Source organism: Myiozetetes cayanensis, unplaced genomic scaffold, assembly GCF_022539395.1.
Source record: "Myiozetetes cayanensis isolate MyiCay16 unplaced genomic scaffold, myiCay2020 scf12, whole genome shotgun sequence".
In the NCBI taxonomy this organism is placed as follows: domain Eukaryota; kingdom Metazoa; phylum Chordata; class Aves; order Passeriformes; family Tyrannidae; genus Myiozetetes; species Myiozetetes cayanensis.
In genome coordinates, this window is record NW_026086826.1 from 14,397,514 (window position 1) to 14,413,044 (window position 15,531).

At 45.5% G+C, this 15,531-nt stretch overlaps 1 protein-coding gene across 1 annotated transcript in view; it reads right to left on the reverse strand.

The window, feature by feature from the left end:
• Positions 1-9,494, reverse strand: part of DDAH1 (dimethylarginine dimethylaminohydrolase 1) — a 59,738-nt gene extending 50,244 nt beyond the window's left edge. Inside the window, exon 1 of the mRNA XM_050306659.1 lies at positions 9,121-9,494. Coding sequence (XP_050162616.1) covers positions 9,121-9,426 — 306 coding nt within the window. The 5' untranslated portion in view covers positions 9,427-9,494. The remainder of the gene's footprint in view (positions 1-9,120) is intronic.
• Positions 9,495-15,531: the final 6,037 nt, after the last annotated feature.

Consider the following 15,531-nt stretch of genomic DNA (forward strand, 5'->3'; position numbering starts at 1 on the left):
GGTTAGCAAGCCTGTCATAAGCAATCACTTCTACACAGATGTCTGTATGTACCAGGGTAGCTTACAGGCAATGAAGACAGTTTTGTATGAGCAACTTTTTTTTCAGGTCAGCATTTAATGATCAGGTTTATATTTTTATCCAGCATTATTTACCAGAAGACTTTTGATAAAGACAAAAAATCCTCTGAAAACTGCATAACACAAGCATAGACACTGTTTTCCCAGACTTAATCTGAGCTGCTAAACTCTCAAAATATTCAGCACGAATGGAGTATTGCAAATTAAAACTTGCTATACAGTCACTTCCCACAGCATCCTCGGTACCTGCAGCAGAGGCAGAGCACCTGTTCCAGAATCACTCTGGAGACCCAGCAAGCAAAAAATAACCAGTAATATTGGTAGAAATTAAAGTTCGCATATGTTTATTTAAGTAGGAATTGTCACTGCTAAGACCAGTCATCCTTGCTGAATTGGTCATCTTTGTCATCCTTGCATGCCCTGGTTACCTCAGCAAGTGGAACAATTGGAGACAACAGTTTAAGCGCACAACTGGCCTTGGTGATACCATGTGGTTTTGGGAGAAACAGTAACAAACCAGAGGTTCTTGCCTCTGCCATATTTATGTTTCTACATCAGAAGTAAGTATCTTTTCCTTAGTTACTGGGGTCCAGGTGAAGAGATGGGACTGGAGGCAAGTTTGCAAGCGGGAGGCAGAGGAGTTAAAATGCAGATATATGCTTCTGTGCATGTGCAAGTCCTGGCAGAGTGCTGTGAGCATCTACAGACTGTGCCATCGATACAGCATGGAAAACCTCACTGGGGACTTTGCTCTCCACATCATAGCATTTCGGAAGCCAACAGGCAGAAGCAGAGCACCCAGGAGCTCTTCTGCATCACATGCTCTGCTCTACCACCCTCTGAAGATGCTGTCAGATCTCCTCATGACCAAGACAGCCCTGCAATCTACATGTCAACCCTGTCTTTGCAGAGTGTGTAGGGAGCTACAGGCTTGTATGGAGCATAGGATTTAAAAAACCTGTTAGGCAGACTACACTGGGGATGTCATGAACTCACCCTTGAATCTCAAAACCAAATTCCAGCAGCGACTGCAGCAAACTAGTTTTTGCAATGCTTTTAAGTAAGGCAGTTACAAAAAACCTCCAACTATTTAGGTTAAATTTGGATGTCTGTGCAGAAATTTCCTAGGGAAGGATCAGGGTAGCTCCAAGCCATGTGTATAAGTCAGAGCAGCAGCAAAGACTCTTTTCACTTCAAGGAAATGCTTACGGTTATTTGGAACCTTTAACCACTTAGCATTTGCACTGAACCATAAGCTCACCAAGGGCTATTTATCACAGACAAAGGAACAGTGATTAACAAGGTACACAAGCTGACATCAGACTTGCACAATAATAATCAGTGTCCACAAGAGATTAAGAAACAGGGCATTGCCTTATTTTAATCTTCTGGTCAGCAACTGGGATATTCAGGAGAATCCTGATATCACAATTCAATAACAAGGTCTAAATATGGCTTCTGCTAGAAAAGCATGAAACCCAAGCTGCTCCTAGACTGTCCTTAAATATTGGTCTGCAGTTCTATAGATAGAAAGCAATTATAATGAATATAGTCCACTTATATTGATCTGACTAGCAGCTACTTCCTAACATTTTCATTAAATCTGTGATCACAGAAGCAAAATTGAAAATGAAAAAATACAATTCTTGGCAAAGCCAACTCACCCAAAGTGTCAGCCTTATTAATGTAAGGGTCAGAGCTGCATCAGCAATGAACTTTAAGACCAAAGAACCACCTGCCTGAACCAAAAGGCATCATTTAAACTGCAAAGTAGATGCAAGAGATAGAGCTGCAGAAACAAATCAAACTACATTTGAAATAGCCTGCTTTAGGCTAAAACATCCCTTCTCACGTATGCTGATAATTACATAGGCTCCTGATAAAGGTCTACCTCATTCTGTCTAAAGGATTGGTATTTTAAACTTCTCGGTACTGTTTAAGAGCAAACTTCAGTACTGTTTAAGAAACTTTTCTCATCTACTGCATGCTTTTCAGTTAATTTATATGCTAATACAAAAACCACTGAAAATTTAAGCTAATGAAATAAGTACAGAAAACACTGAAGTACATTCTGATGAGAGTTATTTCGTTGCTGTCTGGAACCCATGATGAGCATCACCTCTTTCATCCTGGAAAGTCTCTAAGTGAGACCAGCCAATCATAAGCTCAAAGGACAGCCAAAACACATTTAAACTCCAGTATACATCATATCCAAAGTCTGATTGGTACTTCTCAACTTGTTTTCAGTGTCATAGAAAAAAAAAATCCTGACAATATCTTGCACTCTTTCACTCTAACTGTGAGCTTAGACTGAGAATATGATGAAAAGGATAGGCTAAAGGAGCATCTATGTGGCTCAATGTGAACTGGGAAAGGTATTAAAAAAACCCCAATCTGACACAAGAGGGTGGAAAGGTATCTAATGCCATTCCTCATTTTTGTCAACCTTCATGTAAAGCACTTGCCCATGATTACTCACCTGATGTTTTAAGTACTGAGCAATTAAACTGTGGTAACCTCAGTGCTTTTTAATATAAGTTTTCTAGGCAGAACACCAAAGCTGGTCTGTAGCTTCAAGAGTGAAGCACAATAAGGACATGCAAAGGGGTCAGTGAAAATGTACAAGACTATCACGATTTGTGTGACAGTTTAAAGAACTATGAATATATTTCAAAAGGTAATAAAATGTTTAATCTCTTGCCTCTCTAGCGATCAGCAAGTGCTATATGCAGACCAGACCTACTTCTTAGGGAAGCCTGGTGTCTCCCTGGAGCCCAGACTTAAGATGTGAGAGAAAGTGTCCTCCCTGGTACAATCCTCAGATTATAATCCATTATCAATTTTTCAGGTGTGCAGCAATGAAGCTGCAACAAGAAGTCTGAGGGCAACCAACAGACACTTCAATACCTGGATCCAAGCCTGGTGTCACCAGCAGAATTTTTGGGTTTTGGTAACAGGTAGGTTTACACAACAGCAGGCCTGATGGGGTACATTTGTCTCAAAGAGGAGAAAGGACCTTTGCACAGGAGTTAGCAGGGCTCACTGAAAGAGCCTTAAACTAGATTTGAAGAGGAAAAGAGAGAAAACCAGGCTCACTAGAGATAAGCCTGGGGGCAGCACAGCAATGTCTGAGAGATGGTGTGGTAGTGAGGTCCTTCAGTTTGCTGTCTCAGTGGAAGATCCATGTGGCATCAAAGATGCAAGGATTACTGATGCATTAGGCCCCTCTGGACACGGTGTTTGTGAACAGAGAAGGACTGGTGAGTGATCTGGTTGGAGGCCACCTTGGGCACAGCAATCATGAAATAAGAATATTTGATTATTGGAGAAGTAACAAGAGGTGCCAGCAGAACAGCCACCTTGGACTTCCAGAGGCCAGACTTTGTCCTGTTTAAGGGACGGGTTGACAGAGTCCCTTGGGAGGCAGTATTGATCTGCTTGAGAGTAGGAAGGGTCTCCAGAGGGATCTGGACTGGATCAGTGAGCCAAGGCCAGTGAGGTTCAATAAGGCCAAGTGCCAGGTCCTGCACTTGGGTCACAACAACCCCATGCAGCACAACAGACTTGGGGAAGAGCAGCTGAAAAGCAGTCCAGTGTAAAAGAACGTGTGGGTGCTGGTTGACAGTAGCTAAACATGAGCCAGCAGTGTGCCCAGGTGGCCAAGAAGGCCAACAGCATCCTGGCCTGTATCAGAAACAGATTGGCCAGCAGGCTCAGGGCAGTGATTGTCCCTCTGTGCTTGGCACTGGGTGAGGCCACATCTTGAATCCTGTGTCCAGTTCTGGGCCACTCACAACAAGAAAGACATTGAGGTGCTGGAGCATGTCCAGAGAAGGGCAACAGAGCTGGGGAAGGGTCTGGAGCAAAGTCTTGTGAGAAGTAGCTGAGGGAGATGAGGGGGCTCAGCTCGGAGAATAGGAGGCACATAGTGATAAGAGGGGACTTATCACTCTCTACAATTACCTGAAAGGAGATTGTAGTGAGGTGGGAATCAATCTCCTCTCCTAGGTGATAGGAAAGGGGAAATGCCCTCAGGTTGCACCAGGGGAGGTTTAGATTGGATATTAGAAAAAAATTTCTTCACCAAAAGGGTTGTCAAGCATTGAGCTGCCCAGAGAAGTGGTTGAGTCACCATCTCTGAGGATATTTAAAACGTGTAGATGTGGCACTTAGGGACATGGTCTCAGCAGTGCTGGGTTAGCAGTTGGACTCTACAATCTTAAAGGTCTTTTCAAACCTAAAGGATTCCATGATTCCAAATACAGATTCTTTTGTACTGGCATGCACTATAAAGTAAAATAAAACCCCCATAACCTAATTAAGTTCAGGAGCCAGCAGAGCCTTAAATCTGTTTCTCATGAGCCTAGCTTTTCTATTCCTTTGGAAAAAGACATCATTATCCTGCAGAATCATCTACATCTACAGAGAGAGCGCAGAAAGTGTGTTGCATTTAGTAGTGGCTATGTAGTATCACCTGACTGTATACAATACATTTACTAAAGTCTTTTTACTTCTGTTGTTTTCAGAAACCTCCACCAACTGCCCTGAGAATCATCCTTGCAAGCAGTAAGCTGCAGCTGGGACAGAAGTCCAGCCCAGGGTGCAAGCTGTGGCTCATATACAGCTATGCAGCCCTGCAGAAGCTGTACAGGGTGGGAGAGGGCAGCAACTGAGGGTCCTCAGCACTGAGGAGCACATTAACTGGCCCAGCACAGCTGGAAGCTCTGCAGAAGCACTGCTGGGGACAAAATCCTGCCACCCAGCAAGTAGGTTTGGGAAGAGGTAGCCAGAGATGTTCAAAATGCCATTAGGTGGTTTCTCCAGTTCTTGTTGAGAGGATGGGATTTAACAAATATACTCCTTTAGCTGCTCATCTTGTCCTCACTGCTGAAAGACTGACTCCCCTGCACCACACAAATGCAATAACAAGTTGTTTGCAGTGTGTCTAGGGGAAGTAGGAAATAACAATAGTCTTAGGTAGACGTTTCCTCTCAACAACCAAGGAAGGAACCACAGTGAGCTCTTCTGCAGCAGCTCTCAAAGTTTTCCCAGCACCAGCTAATTCTCCCCTGTGTGACAGCTGAGAAGAGGCCAGGTCACTGTGGGTGCATTTTGCTGAGCTTCTGGGTTTCCATTTATCTGCACAAGCACAGAAATGGTGGAAAGGCTGTTTTGTGCTATCCCAAGCACATTAAGACAACTTAGGCAGCAAGAGCAATGTGCTGATGAGGGCTCTTCTCAACAACTACCCCTGTTGTGTTCAGAAGGTGACGTTGAGAGTTTATTCTAGAGGAATAAACAACTGAGAACATACTGCTGAAACAAAAGGTGCTGGAACTGACAATCTGATCAGCGATCATAATATTTCCACTGGAGTTACTCAACTTGAGCATCCAGTGCACTGGTGACTGCACACAGCTAAACAAAACACCAGCTTATCCATACTGGCAATCTACCTTTGGCTTACTTCAAAAGCCTTTACCTTTCTGCCAAATTTAAAACTCCCCAGAAACTATGAATTTTAAAATAAGTTCAGAAGTTGATAACACAGAAACATAATGCCTTGAAATAAGTCTGACTTGCAAACAAATCATTAAATGCATGACTAATTTTTCTACTTTACTAAAAAAATACTGGGCTCTTTCCCAGTAATGCCTGAACATGACCAAATTTAATTCAGTTCTTTTTTTCTCCTTACAATAACTTGGAGCAAGAACAGACACAACCCCAGATTTTATTTTGTTTTGTTCCAGACAGACAATCAGTAAAGAATCCAATGTTGCTGAGGGATAAGCAATAGTATCTATAAAGCCTGAAAGCTCAATCAATGCTATTACAAACTACTGCAGAAATCTGTCTGCTGCATACAGTGTTACCGTAATTGGTGGCAAGCCTTCTTAATAAGGAGTCTAGTCAGTGAACGAACATGCTGCATCAGTTCTTAAATATTGCATTATGGGTTTTCAGTAGCATGAAACAGAGGAGATAAAGACAGTAATGCTCAGTTCATGCATCTGGCAGACAGTTTATCAGAAGGCACAATGCCCATGAAACATAACTGTTCCATCTGTGTATTCAACCAGGCTGCTCTCTTTGGGATGCACCTTGGCAGCCCCCTGTGCCCTTCAATTTTCTCTGGTCTGATCAGGCTTCAGAGCCCAACCTAACACATGCCTCTTTGGCAGATTTCCTGGACACAAGCCCTCCCAGTTCTTTGCAGAAATGGTACTCTACAACCCTGTTTTCCTCATTCCTTCCTTCCTCCACTGCTCCTGCCTGCTCTGAACATAGCAGTTCAGAGATCAGTAAGACAAGTCCAGCAGAGTCCTGCCTTACAGGGAGACTCAGGCCAGGAGTGCATGCTCAGGAGTTGGGCTTCACTGGGTTAAGCCCAGCATACACCAACTATTGCTAAAGTATTCATGGGTTTGCACTTACATTACATAAAAAGAATAAGAGATTGCGCTTTCAGAAACTGGTGCTGTGGGTAGACTGCATCCACCCCCTTTCCCTCTTCATCACCCAATAGGAGTGACAATGCAGTACAACAGCCTTGGTTCATTTTCATACCAGGTTTACTTCAGCTGGCTTGGCCAGATCCTTCCTTTCCTGGGGCAGGACTTTGCATTTGTCCCTGTTCAACCATGAGGTCCCCATGGATCAGCCCCTTCCTTCAGCCTGGTGAGGCCCCTCTGAACATCAGCCCAGATCTCAATGGTATCACCTCTACCCTTGCCTCAGTTTGAGGCCATTCACAGCTCAATAGAGATGCCACCACCTCCTTCAGGTCACTGATTAAGGCATTTAACAGGGTAGATGGTAGGACAGGCCCTGCAGCAACATCACTTGCCACCAGACTCCAACAACTATTTCAATAGTAAATTCAGAGGCTGAATATAAACCTCAGAAAAATACTTTGGGAGACCACTGACAGCCACTCACTGGGATTAACAGGAGGGTCAAGAGCAGGTGCTGGGCTCCCTCAGCTCAGAGTGGCCACACACCTTTGTGCCTGGACTTCCTGAGCACCTCCAGAACCAGAGACGGAGGCAGCAAGAGCAGAGAATCTCTGACTACAATAGGAAACACCCTCTCACGCAGATGCAGCAAACAGCTTTTTCTCAGGGGCTCTTAATGAAAGCCAAGATGTCCAAGAAACATGCCAAGCTTGCAGAGCTCTGGGCAAAGTAAACATGTATATACTCCTGCTTTCTAAAGCCTTGATGATGTCACGGTTTTCAAGATGGCATACTACTACTACTCAAACAAAGCAGACATACCAGCTAAACACAACTGACAGTCACCATGCTGGGAAAGGGAGGATGCCTTGGAGGGGAGAGGAACCAGGAACAGGCAGGCATCATCCTGCAGAATCTCCCCCTTTCCATGAGGCACTGCTGTAACGATGTTCCCAGGAGGAAGAATTCTTGTAAATAAATGTTCAGACAAGTACACTACAGCGTCATGCATTGTTATAGCTTTAAAAGGATATTTGTTCAATTACTTTTTCTGTTTTACTTCACAGAAAACTCAAGGAAGAGCTCCATCATTCAAGAACACTAATAAGGTTCAAATTATGCTTTAGAGCTCTGTCTCTCCTCTTGTTTCATGACTCTGCCTGGACAAGTCACCCACGCAAAGAAGTAAGTCTGTTCTCCTAAAGGGAAAATTGTACAAAAGGCAGCAGGAGTCACATAAATACATACCAGTGAAAACTCACGGGGACTCTGGCTGAGAAACAGCTGCTTTTTAGAGTAGCATGTGGCAAACACTGTACTCCAATGCTGTCACTCTTAAGAGCATTCACATGTGTAACAAAGAGTAAATACACATGGATATCCACAAGGAATGCATGTGTACAAGATGTGTGCAGTATCTCAGACTGTTACACTGCTGGGAAAATTCAAGTAAACTTTGAAATTTATAAAAGAAAGGCACTATATAAAAAACCCCACCCAAGTGGAGCATCTCATCCAGTTGCACTCAATGGCCAAGAGGAGCTACTGCTATACTAAAGCTACTGGCCTGTTCCACAGGCACAACAGTACATGCCTATGGATCACAGGATGCATTATGGTACCAAGGATGGGAACTGAAAGACACAAGAGGAGAGTTATGTCAGAAGATTCTTACAGGAAGGCAGGTGTCACTGTAGTATTTTTGCAGCTTCAAATGGTGAAAGGTTAGTTTAATTTGCTACTCACAGTTCGCTGAGAGGGAGATAACTGGGTGGTACTTCACTGCCTGATAAACTAGTTTATGAATGGGCTGAGCGTGTTAAAAAAAGTCCTGAGAGTACCTAAAGTAAAGCTTCTGTGGGTGTGCATCCTTCACACCTCTCTCCAATGAGTCGGCCTGCATCCCCTGCACATCCACACTCCTCCAGCCCACAGGGCCTGCAGTGGCTGCACAGGGAAACTGAGATCAGGTTCAAGGGCATTCAGGCTAACACCGAGTACACCAAAATACACACAAGCTTTTGCACACAGGCCAGTGGGCACAATTACCACAGATACCAATGATGCAATGCCTGGGGCTGAGCTCAGGTGGAACACATAGTGAAAACGGGGTCTGCATGGAGCATTGCTGCACCACAGACACGAACCCGCTGGCGAACCATCCCGCCGGACCGGGCCGGGCAAGCTGGCACGGAGCGGGAGCCCGTACGCCCCAGAAAGGATGAGTCATAGTTTACACTGTCCACTTGTCTTCAGGAGCAGCACATTGGTTCCCGGTAGCCCCAGAGCCACGGGCTCCGCCGCACGGGTCTCGGCTGGCGGCAGCGGGATGCGGGGCTGGAGCCGCTGCGCGGGGCCGGTCCCGCCGAGCAGCGCTGCTGCTCCGTGCGCGATCCCCGCCGTGCGCGATCCCCGCCGTGCGCGATCCCCGCCGCCCGCACCGCCGCCCCCCGCCGCTCCCGCCGGGGCTCGGGGCGGGCCCGGGGACACGCCCGACGGCGCGGCCGCCCCGAGCCCACCTGCGCGGCAGCGGGCATCGCTCCCCAGCCCGCCCCGCACCGCGCCGCTCCGCACCCCACCGCACCTCCTTCCTGCGGCTAGGCGCGCCCGGGCGGGTCAGGAGCGCCGTCTCCTCGCAGACCACGGCCACATCCTCCACGAAGACGCAGTCGGGAAGGCTCTCGTCGGCCGGCAGCTCCAGCACCTGCAGCCCCAGCTTGCTCCGCAGCACACCCACGTACAGCTGATGCTCCCGCTCCGCGCGGGCGAAGTCCACTTCGGGCCCCGCCGCCCTGCGCAGCGCTTGCCGGCACAGTGACTCGGGCAGCGCCCGCACCACGGCGTGCGTGCAGCGGCCGAAGGCGGCGGGGCCGCCGCCCAGCCCGGCCATGCTGCGCGGCGGGAGCGACGGCGGTTCGGGCGGTGGGAGCGGTCCGGGCTCAAGGAGCGGTTCGGGCGGCCCGGGCGCCGCCGGCCCTGGCAGCGGGGGAAGCGCCGCCCGCGGCCCGGCCGCGCCCCATTGGCTCCCCACCAGGCACATTTCCATGGGGCCGCCGCCGCGCGCGCCCCCATTGGCTGGCGTTGCGGGCCGGGCCGCGCCATTGGCCGCCCCCCGCCGTACCTGTGCGGGCGGGGCCGCGCCGCCCCCTCCCGGCCTCGGAGCGGCGTGAGGGGCCCCGGCCCCGCGGCACGGCCCGGGCAGCGCCGGGTCACGGCGCGGGTTCGGTGGGTCCGTGCAGAGGCACAGCTGCGCTGGCAGCGTTCAAGCGCCGTCGTCCCGCAACGTTCCTACATCTCCTACAACGTTCCTACAATCCAGCTGGCGTGGGCAGCGGGAAGGTTGCTGACCCTCCCACTCGAGGACGCGCTGGCCTGGCCTGCCTACCTGCAAGCCCTTTGCCGCCGCCTGCCCCTTCCTTTTTGGCAGAGCCAGAGGCCAGGTGGTTCATCCGGGTGGCTAAACGAAGACTGTCCTATGACAACGGCGGTTCCAAATACAAATCCAAAGGAAATAAACCCATCCTAATCTCTCACTATGGCTTTCTATGGGGCCACTCACCGGCAGACCATGCCCACCTTCTCCCACTCCTTTACATTGTCAAGGTTTCCACCTCCTGTGGGGTAGGAGGGACAACACTGTTCTGCTCCACTTCTGCCTCGGGGACTGAAACCATGAGCATTTTCCACCCTTTCCCCTAAAACAAACCCTTACTTCCTCTGATTTCATTTTTCCAAGGTTTTACCCTGACTGCAGATTGTCCCAGAGGAGGACCAGCCCTTTCCAGAGCACACATCTGGCAGTATGTGAATGAGGCATTGGGCCAGACCTTGCACCACTGGCAGCATCCACAGCACCAGCCCTCAACTGTGCTGATCCTGCTCCCAAACTTCCCAGGTACCTCCAAAGTCTGTCCTCACTAGAGCAGACAGGAAGAGAGGAGGAATATGAATTTTCCTTCCAGCTCTTTTACTGGCAAGGCTTTTTCAAGTGTCCCTCTGGTCATGGAGGGGACCCCACTAGCCGACAGCTCTGTGTCCCCCCTTCAGTGCCCAGACAAAACCCAGGCAGCTGCCTTGGCCATGCTGTCACAGATATCTGCAGATGTTCAGCATTTGGGAATATGGTGAATGAATAGCATGAAGAAAATACCAAAGTGTGTTTCTAAAATGGCAGATGACTAGATTTCCATCTGCATTTTCCACACGTTCTCCAAATATCCTGTAAAGGCTGCCTTTACTTAATGTGCATAGGCGTAGTTATTTGAATAACTGTCATTCACCGAATAATGTGCAAATGTTACTCTCCTTAAACAAATGAAGAGGTAATTGAGTTGCTACCATTTCAAATTCTTGAAAAACTGCTACAAGTGGTCTCTGGTATAATGTGTAATCCTTCCACCATCTTCAAAGCCTATTTGAACTTATTACATATTTGGGATATGGCCATTGGCACACTTTGGTTTTCTTTTTGTTAGTGTGACTTTTAGCCAGAAGATGAAGTGTTACTATCCAATAATTTCAAAATGTGCCAGAGTTCCTATCGGAAAGGTATTGAAAACAGTTTTCTTGCAGCCAATGGGTTGGAAAGCTATAGTCAGAGATTTTTTTGACATCCACAATCACCTTACAAATTTGTAAATGATAACACTGAAATTACAGGACATGAGGTGATGCTACACAGTCATCTTGTCTGCACATGATATACCAGGACAGTGAGGCTTGCCTCAGAGCCATTGTCACCAAGCTGAGCTGAGGTGGATACAGCTGCTCCCTGGGAGCTGGTCAGGTATCACTTCTGACAGCTTCCCAATACCTTTGTGGGAGACAAGGCTGGAGGAAGGAGTATCTCTTTATGCTGTGCAGTGCTAAGAGGCAGTGGTATGCTACAAACACAACGTGTTTTGGAAATACACGTTAGATGTTTTGACAAGGTTTCAGAACTAATGACTACAGTAAAAAGAGTCATCTGTATTACAATAAATACATAAAATGGTGCACTTTAAATACCAATTAAGATCTGTTTACTGATTCTGAGTACTGTTCTATTATTTATAGTGAACAGAAATGCATCATTAACAATCTAGGAACAGATGCACCCCGAGCAAAATTGTACATATTTATAATAAGATTATCAAAATATCAGTTTACTCCCAAATTAACAGTACAAAATAGAATGTGTTCACACAGTCTCATGGGAGTGATGTAAAAATTCATAATATGCAGTAATACAAAATGGGTTAGACACAGGCATCAACATTAAATATTGTCTACCTTACTCAATATCCAGTATTTTCCTGTAATTATGTCCTGCTGGAGAGACTATTGCAAAAGAGCAAAGCTGCCCCCCAGCAAAGATAAAAGCTGTGCCACACTATGGAATTCATGCAGAACAATGAAAACTATGCTTGTAATAAAATATGGACTGCAGACTGCTTAAGCAGTATCACAAAAACTGTATTTTGAATGAAGAAAATGCTTCATACAGAAAACAATGCAAATCCAGTTGTTTTGTGACTGACACTGCACAGGGTGATGTGCTCGCAGTGACAGAAGAAAATTGCTTTGCAAAATGTATTTTAGGGTGCATATGTGAACAGCATGTTGGCTTTCAAGAGAAAGGAATAGATATTGAAACAGGAGACATGGTTTCAGAGTTATGATGGAAAAGTATTGATACACAGAGTGAAATTTTATTCATTTGACAAAATAAATAGCAGCATATTGGTAAGATTTTTTTTTTTCCCACAGCCTCAGTTTAAGAGCAGTCTGCAGCTATGTAAAAGCTGGCACAAGGATGAAGGGAGTAAATTCCACAAGGTAGAAGGCAAGCAAGATATAAATAGCCAGATATATCAAGGAAAAGTACAGAAAACTTTCTAACAATAGAAAGAAGAGAAAAAGATTGCCTGTGAAAAATGTACAGCCTCCATACAAGAAGAAATATCTGCCAGGAGCAGAAAGCCAGAGAAAGGAGCATGGATAAGGAGAGGTCCCATCCAGTCCCATGGTTCCATTATTATTATTTTTACACTGAAAACTATTATTTTAGTGAAAACAGCTATGTAATGATGAGTCTAATGTTCCCAGTAGCAAATGAGCAACCTTTACATGCATCACTGGGTGACTGAAAGTCGGAGACGGTCACTGCGGTTGAACAGTTTGTGTGACCATGACAAAGGAGATTTTGGATCAGTGCTGAATACAAACACATACCACATGGGCTGATTGCTCAGGCGTGCTGGGCGGCTGCAAAGTTGGAAAACATTTCCCATCACTTGTAGATGCTGGAACACCACCACTGTCTTTAAAGCCTTTATGGACAACTCTCAAACCATTAACGAAATGCTAATTGAAACTCCAGAGGGTGAGAAGCCAAGACAAGACAGTAACTGAACCGTTCAGACACCAGCATGTCCCACTACGACAATGGGAATTCATCTAAGAAAGATGGAGAGGCACTGATTTCACTTTTGAAAAGGAATACACCTTTAAATGATTTCTTCAGCTCAACAGAAAACCATGCAACAGCCAAATGCCATTATTAATAGAAACAAATACTACTCAGCTGGAAAGGCTCCCATTATGATCAGTGGGTCATTCTCTTAAAAGGGGTACAGGATCAGGTCTTACTCACAGCTGTAGAAGACAAAAATATTACTTTAGTCATGCTTTAGATACACAAACAGTGACTCAAAGGGGATTTTGTCCTGATAGTTGTCAGAAGTTTTCTATTTCTGCTCTTGTACTGTAAAGTAAAAAACCACAGTGATTCAGTGAAGCAGTGTTTTTACTAAATAATTAAGTGTCTGGGCTCCTTGTTTAGAGGAGCTAAAGATGTCACTTCACCCCACTGCATGGACAAGCTCCCAAACGTTTTTACATTTCCCAAATCCTGAACAGATTTTGTTCACTGTTTATTCTTTACGTAACAGATCACTTGTAGAAGAGGAGAGCCAACTTCTTCCAAATGCCATAAATCAACAGGGCATCTGCCAGGCTGTAGAGAAATACTTTTGGGGAACAGCATTTTCTCTTGCCTGAGCTGAACCTGAGCTATCTCAGAGTCTTAACAGGGTCCAATTAATTCTATGTATAGCTGGTTCAGGGGAAACACAATATTTGTTTTGTCTGCTGTGGGATAATGATCTGGGCATTTCCTCAGCTGGCATTTTGCATCCTGCAGAGAAGGAGGAATTCCTGTGAAATGACAGCTACACAGTTGTTGGGAGACAAAGCTGTCAAAGGATGATTCTTTAAAAGTCAGTTTTGGCAGCATTGTTGCCATGACACATGGTACAGAGGAGCCTGGACAACACACAGAGGCACAGGGCATTCCTCACATTTGTAGTCTTCCCATGTGTTTTGTTACAATAGATTGCATTAGTACAACCAGGATCTACTTTTGGATTCACTTGACCAGGCAAACAGATCCCTGAGGAGAGAGCTGCAGGATTCTGACAGTTTACCTTCTGTGCTCCTACCTCCTCACCTTTACCATGCCTTACATCCATTTTTACCCTTCTTTCTCTGCAGGTGAAAAGTCACTTGTTGAATTTTTCAAAGAGCATGGAGTAGTACCACAGGTTCAGATGACCATGATGAAAAACTGAGATTAGTTGCCAGTGAAAATCTATTATGAATTACAATAGTTGACATATCTCTTACGGAAAAGAACAGAAATACACCATTTGTGTCCCTGATGGACAGACTTCCCAGAAATATGCTAGAAATGCTACTCCAGCTAAGAAAGAAAGAGGAGACAGAGCTTGGATAAGTGCCTTGCAAATGGTTCTTGTGACTGCAACAATAAGACTATTTCTGCTATCAGACAGCATTTTTAATAAAGTATGTTGTTCTATAAGCTTGGCAAGAAAGCATCAGCTCTAGCAGTATAAGGGAGGATGTTCGTGCCATTCACACTTTCACAGCTACTGTTCAGTGGGTCACATGAATCCAAAACCAGCTGCTGTGAGGTGCTACAGGTGCCCTCCATGGGCAGCACAAAAAGGCTGCTTGAGAGAAAGGTGGGATAAAGTCTTTGATAAATCATGGCTGCTAAACTGAGCTGCACTGATACAAGAGGAAAAATGCATGTGCTGTGTTCTTTTCTCCCCCTCATATCTTCCATCAAAGCTATGTCTTGATTGCCTAAAAAAGCAAAAGCTTAAAAATGCTGATTGATGCAGGTTAATATTTTTGAAAGGACCCAAGCCCTTTGCAATGTAACTTGAGTTGCCTTTTAATGTTTATCCTAAGTCTCCATTTCCCTTTTCCATGGAGCCAGCTGACCAGCTGGCAGCACCCTGCAGGTGTGGCAGGCTGTCCTTCCCTTTCATTGCCTGAAAAGCCCTCGCAAGCTCAGCAGTAAGATGCAGTGACATTTGGCTGCAGAATTTCTTGCTCTTTGTGGTTTGCATTTCCCATTCCTTTCAGGAGCCAGCTGCCTGAGAATTCATTCCCAGCCTTTCTTATCACTTAGACATCTTTTGCCTTGATTTATACAAGCTTGGTGCATTTTTGTTGTTAACTTTTTCAATGACTTGCAAATGCAACTTTGAAACTGTATATTTACATAAAACCTGTTGAAGTGGAATTAGCTTTTATATCCACATGAAAGAGAATATGTATTTATGTAAATATAAATGTATACATTTATATATGTGTATGTATGCGAAAGAGTAAATAACTTTGTGGTTTTCTTTGTGTGCCTGCAATGGGCAAGGAACCTTTTGAGAGGTTCCTTGGCACTGAGATTAGTGCCAGAGACAAACAAACAGATCAATACATCACAAATCAAGCTAAGAAACTGAAAGACTTTTTTACTGATTAATATACTTATTAATATGCTATCCTGAGTGTCAGAGTTAAGAAGCTGTAAAACAATAAAAGATACAGAAATCAGCTACAATATTAAGGTATCCAGGCTGATGGCAATAACTCTTGCTGTAATTCATCACAGTGTAGGCATGAAATTACCTTTTCTTCTTCAAAAGGA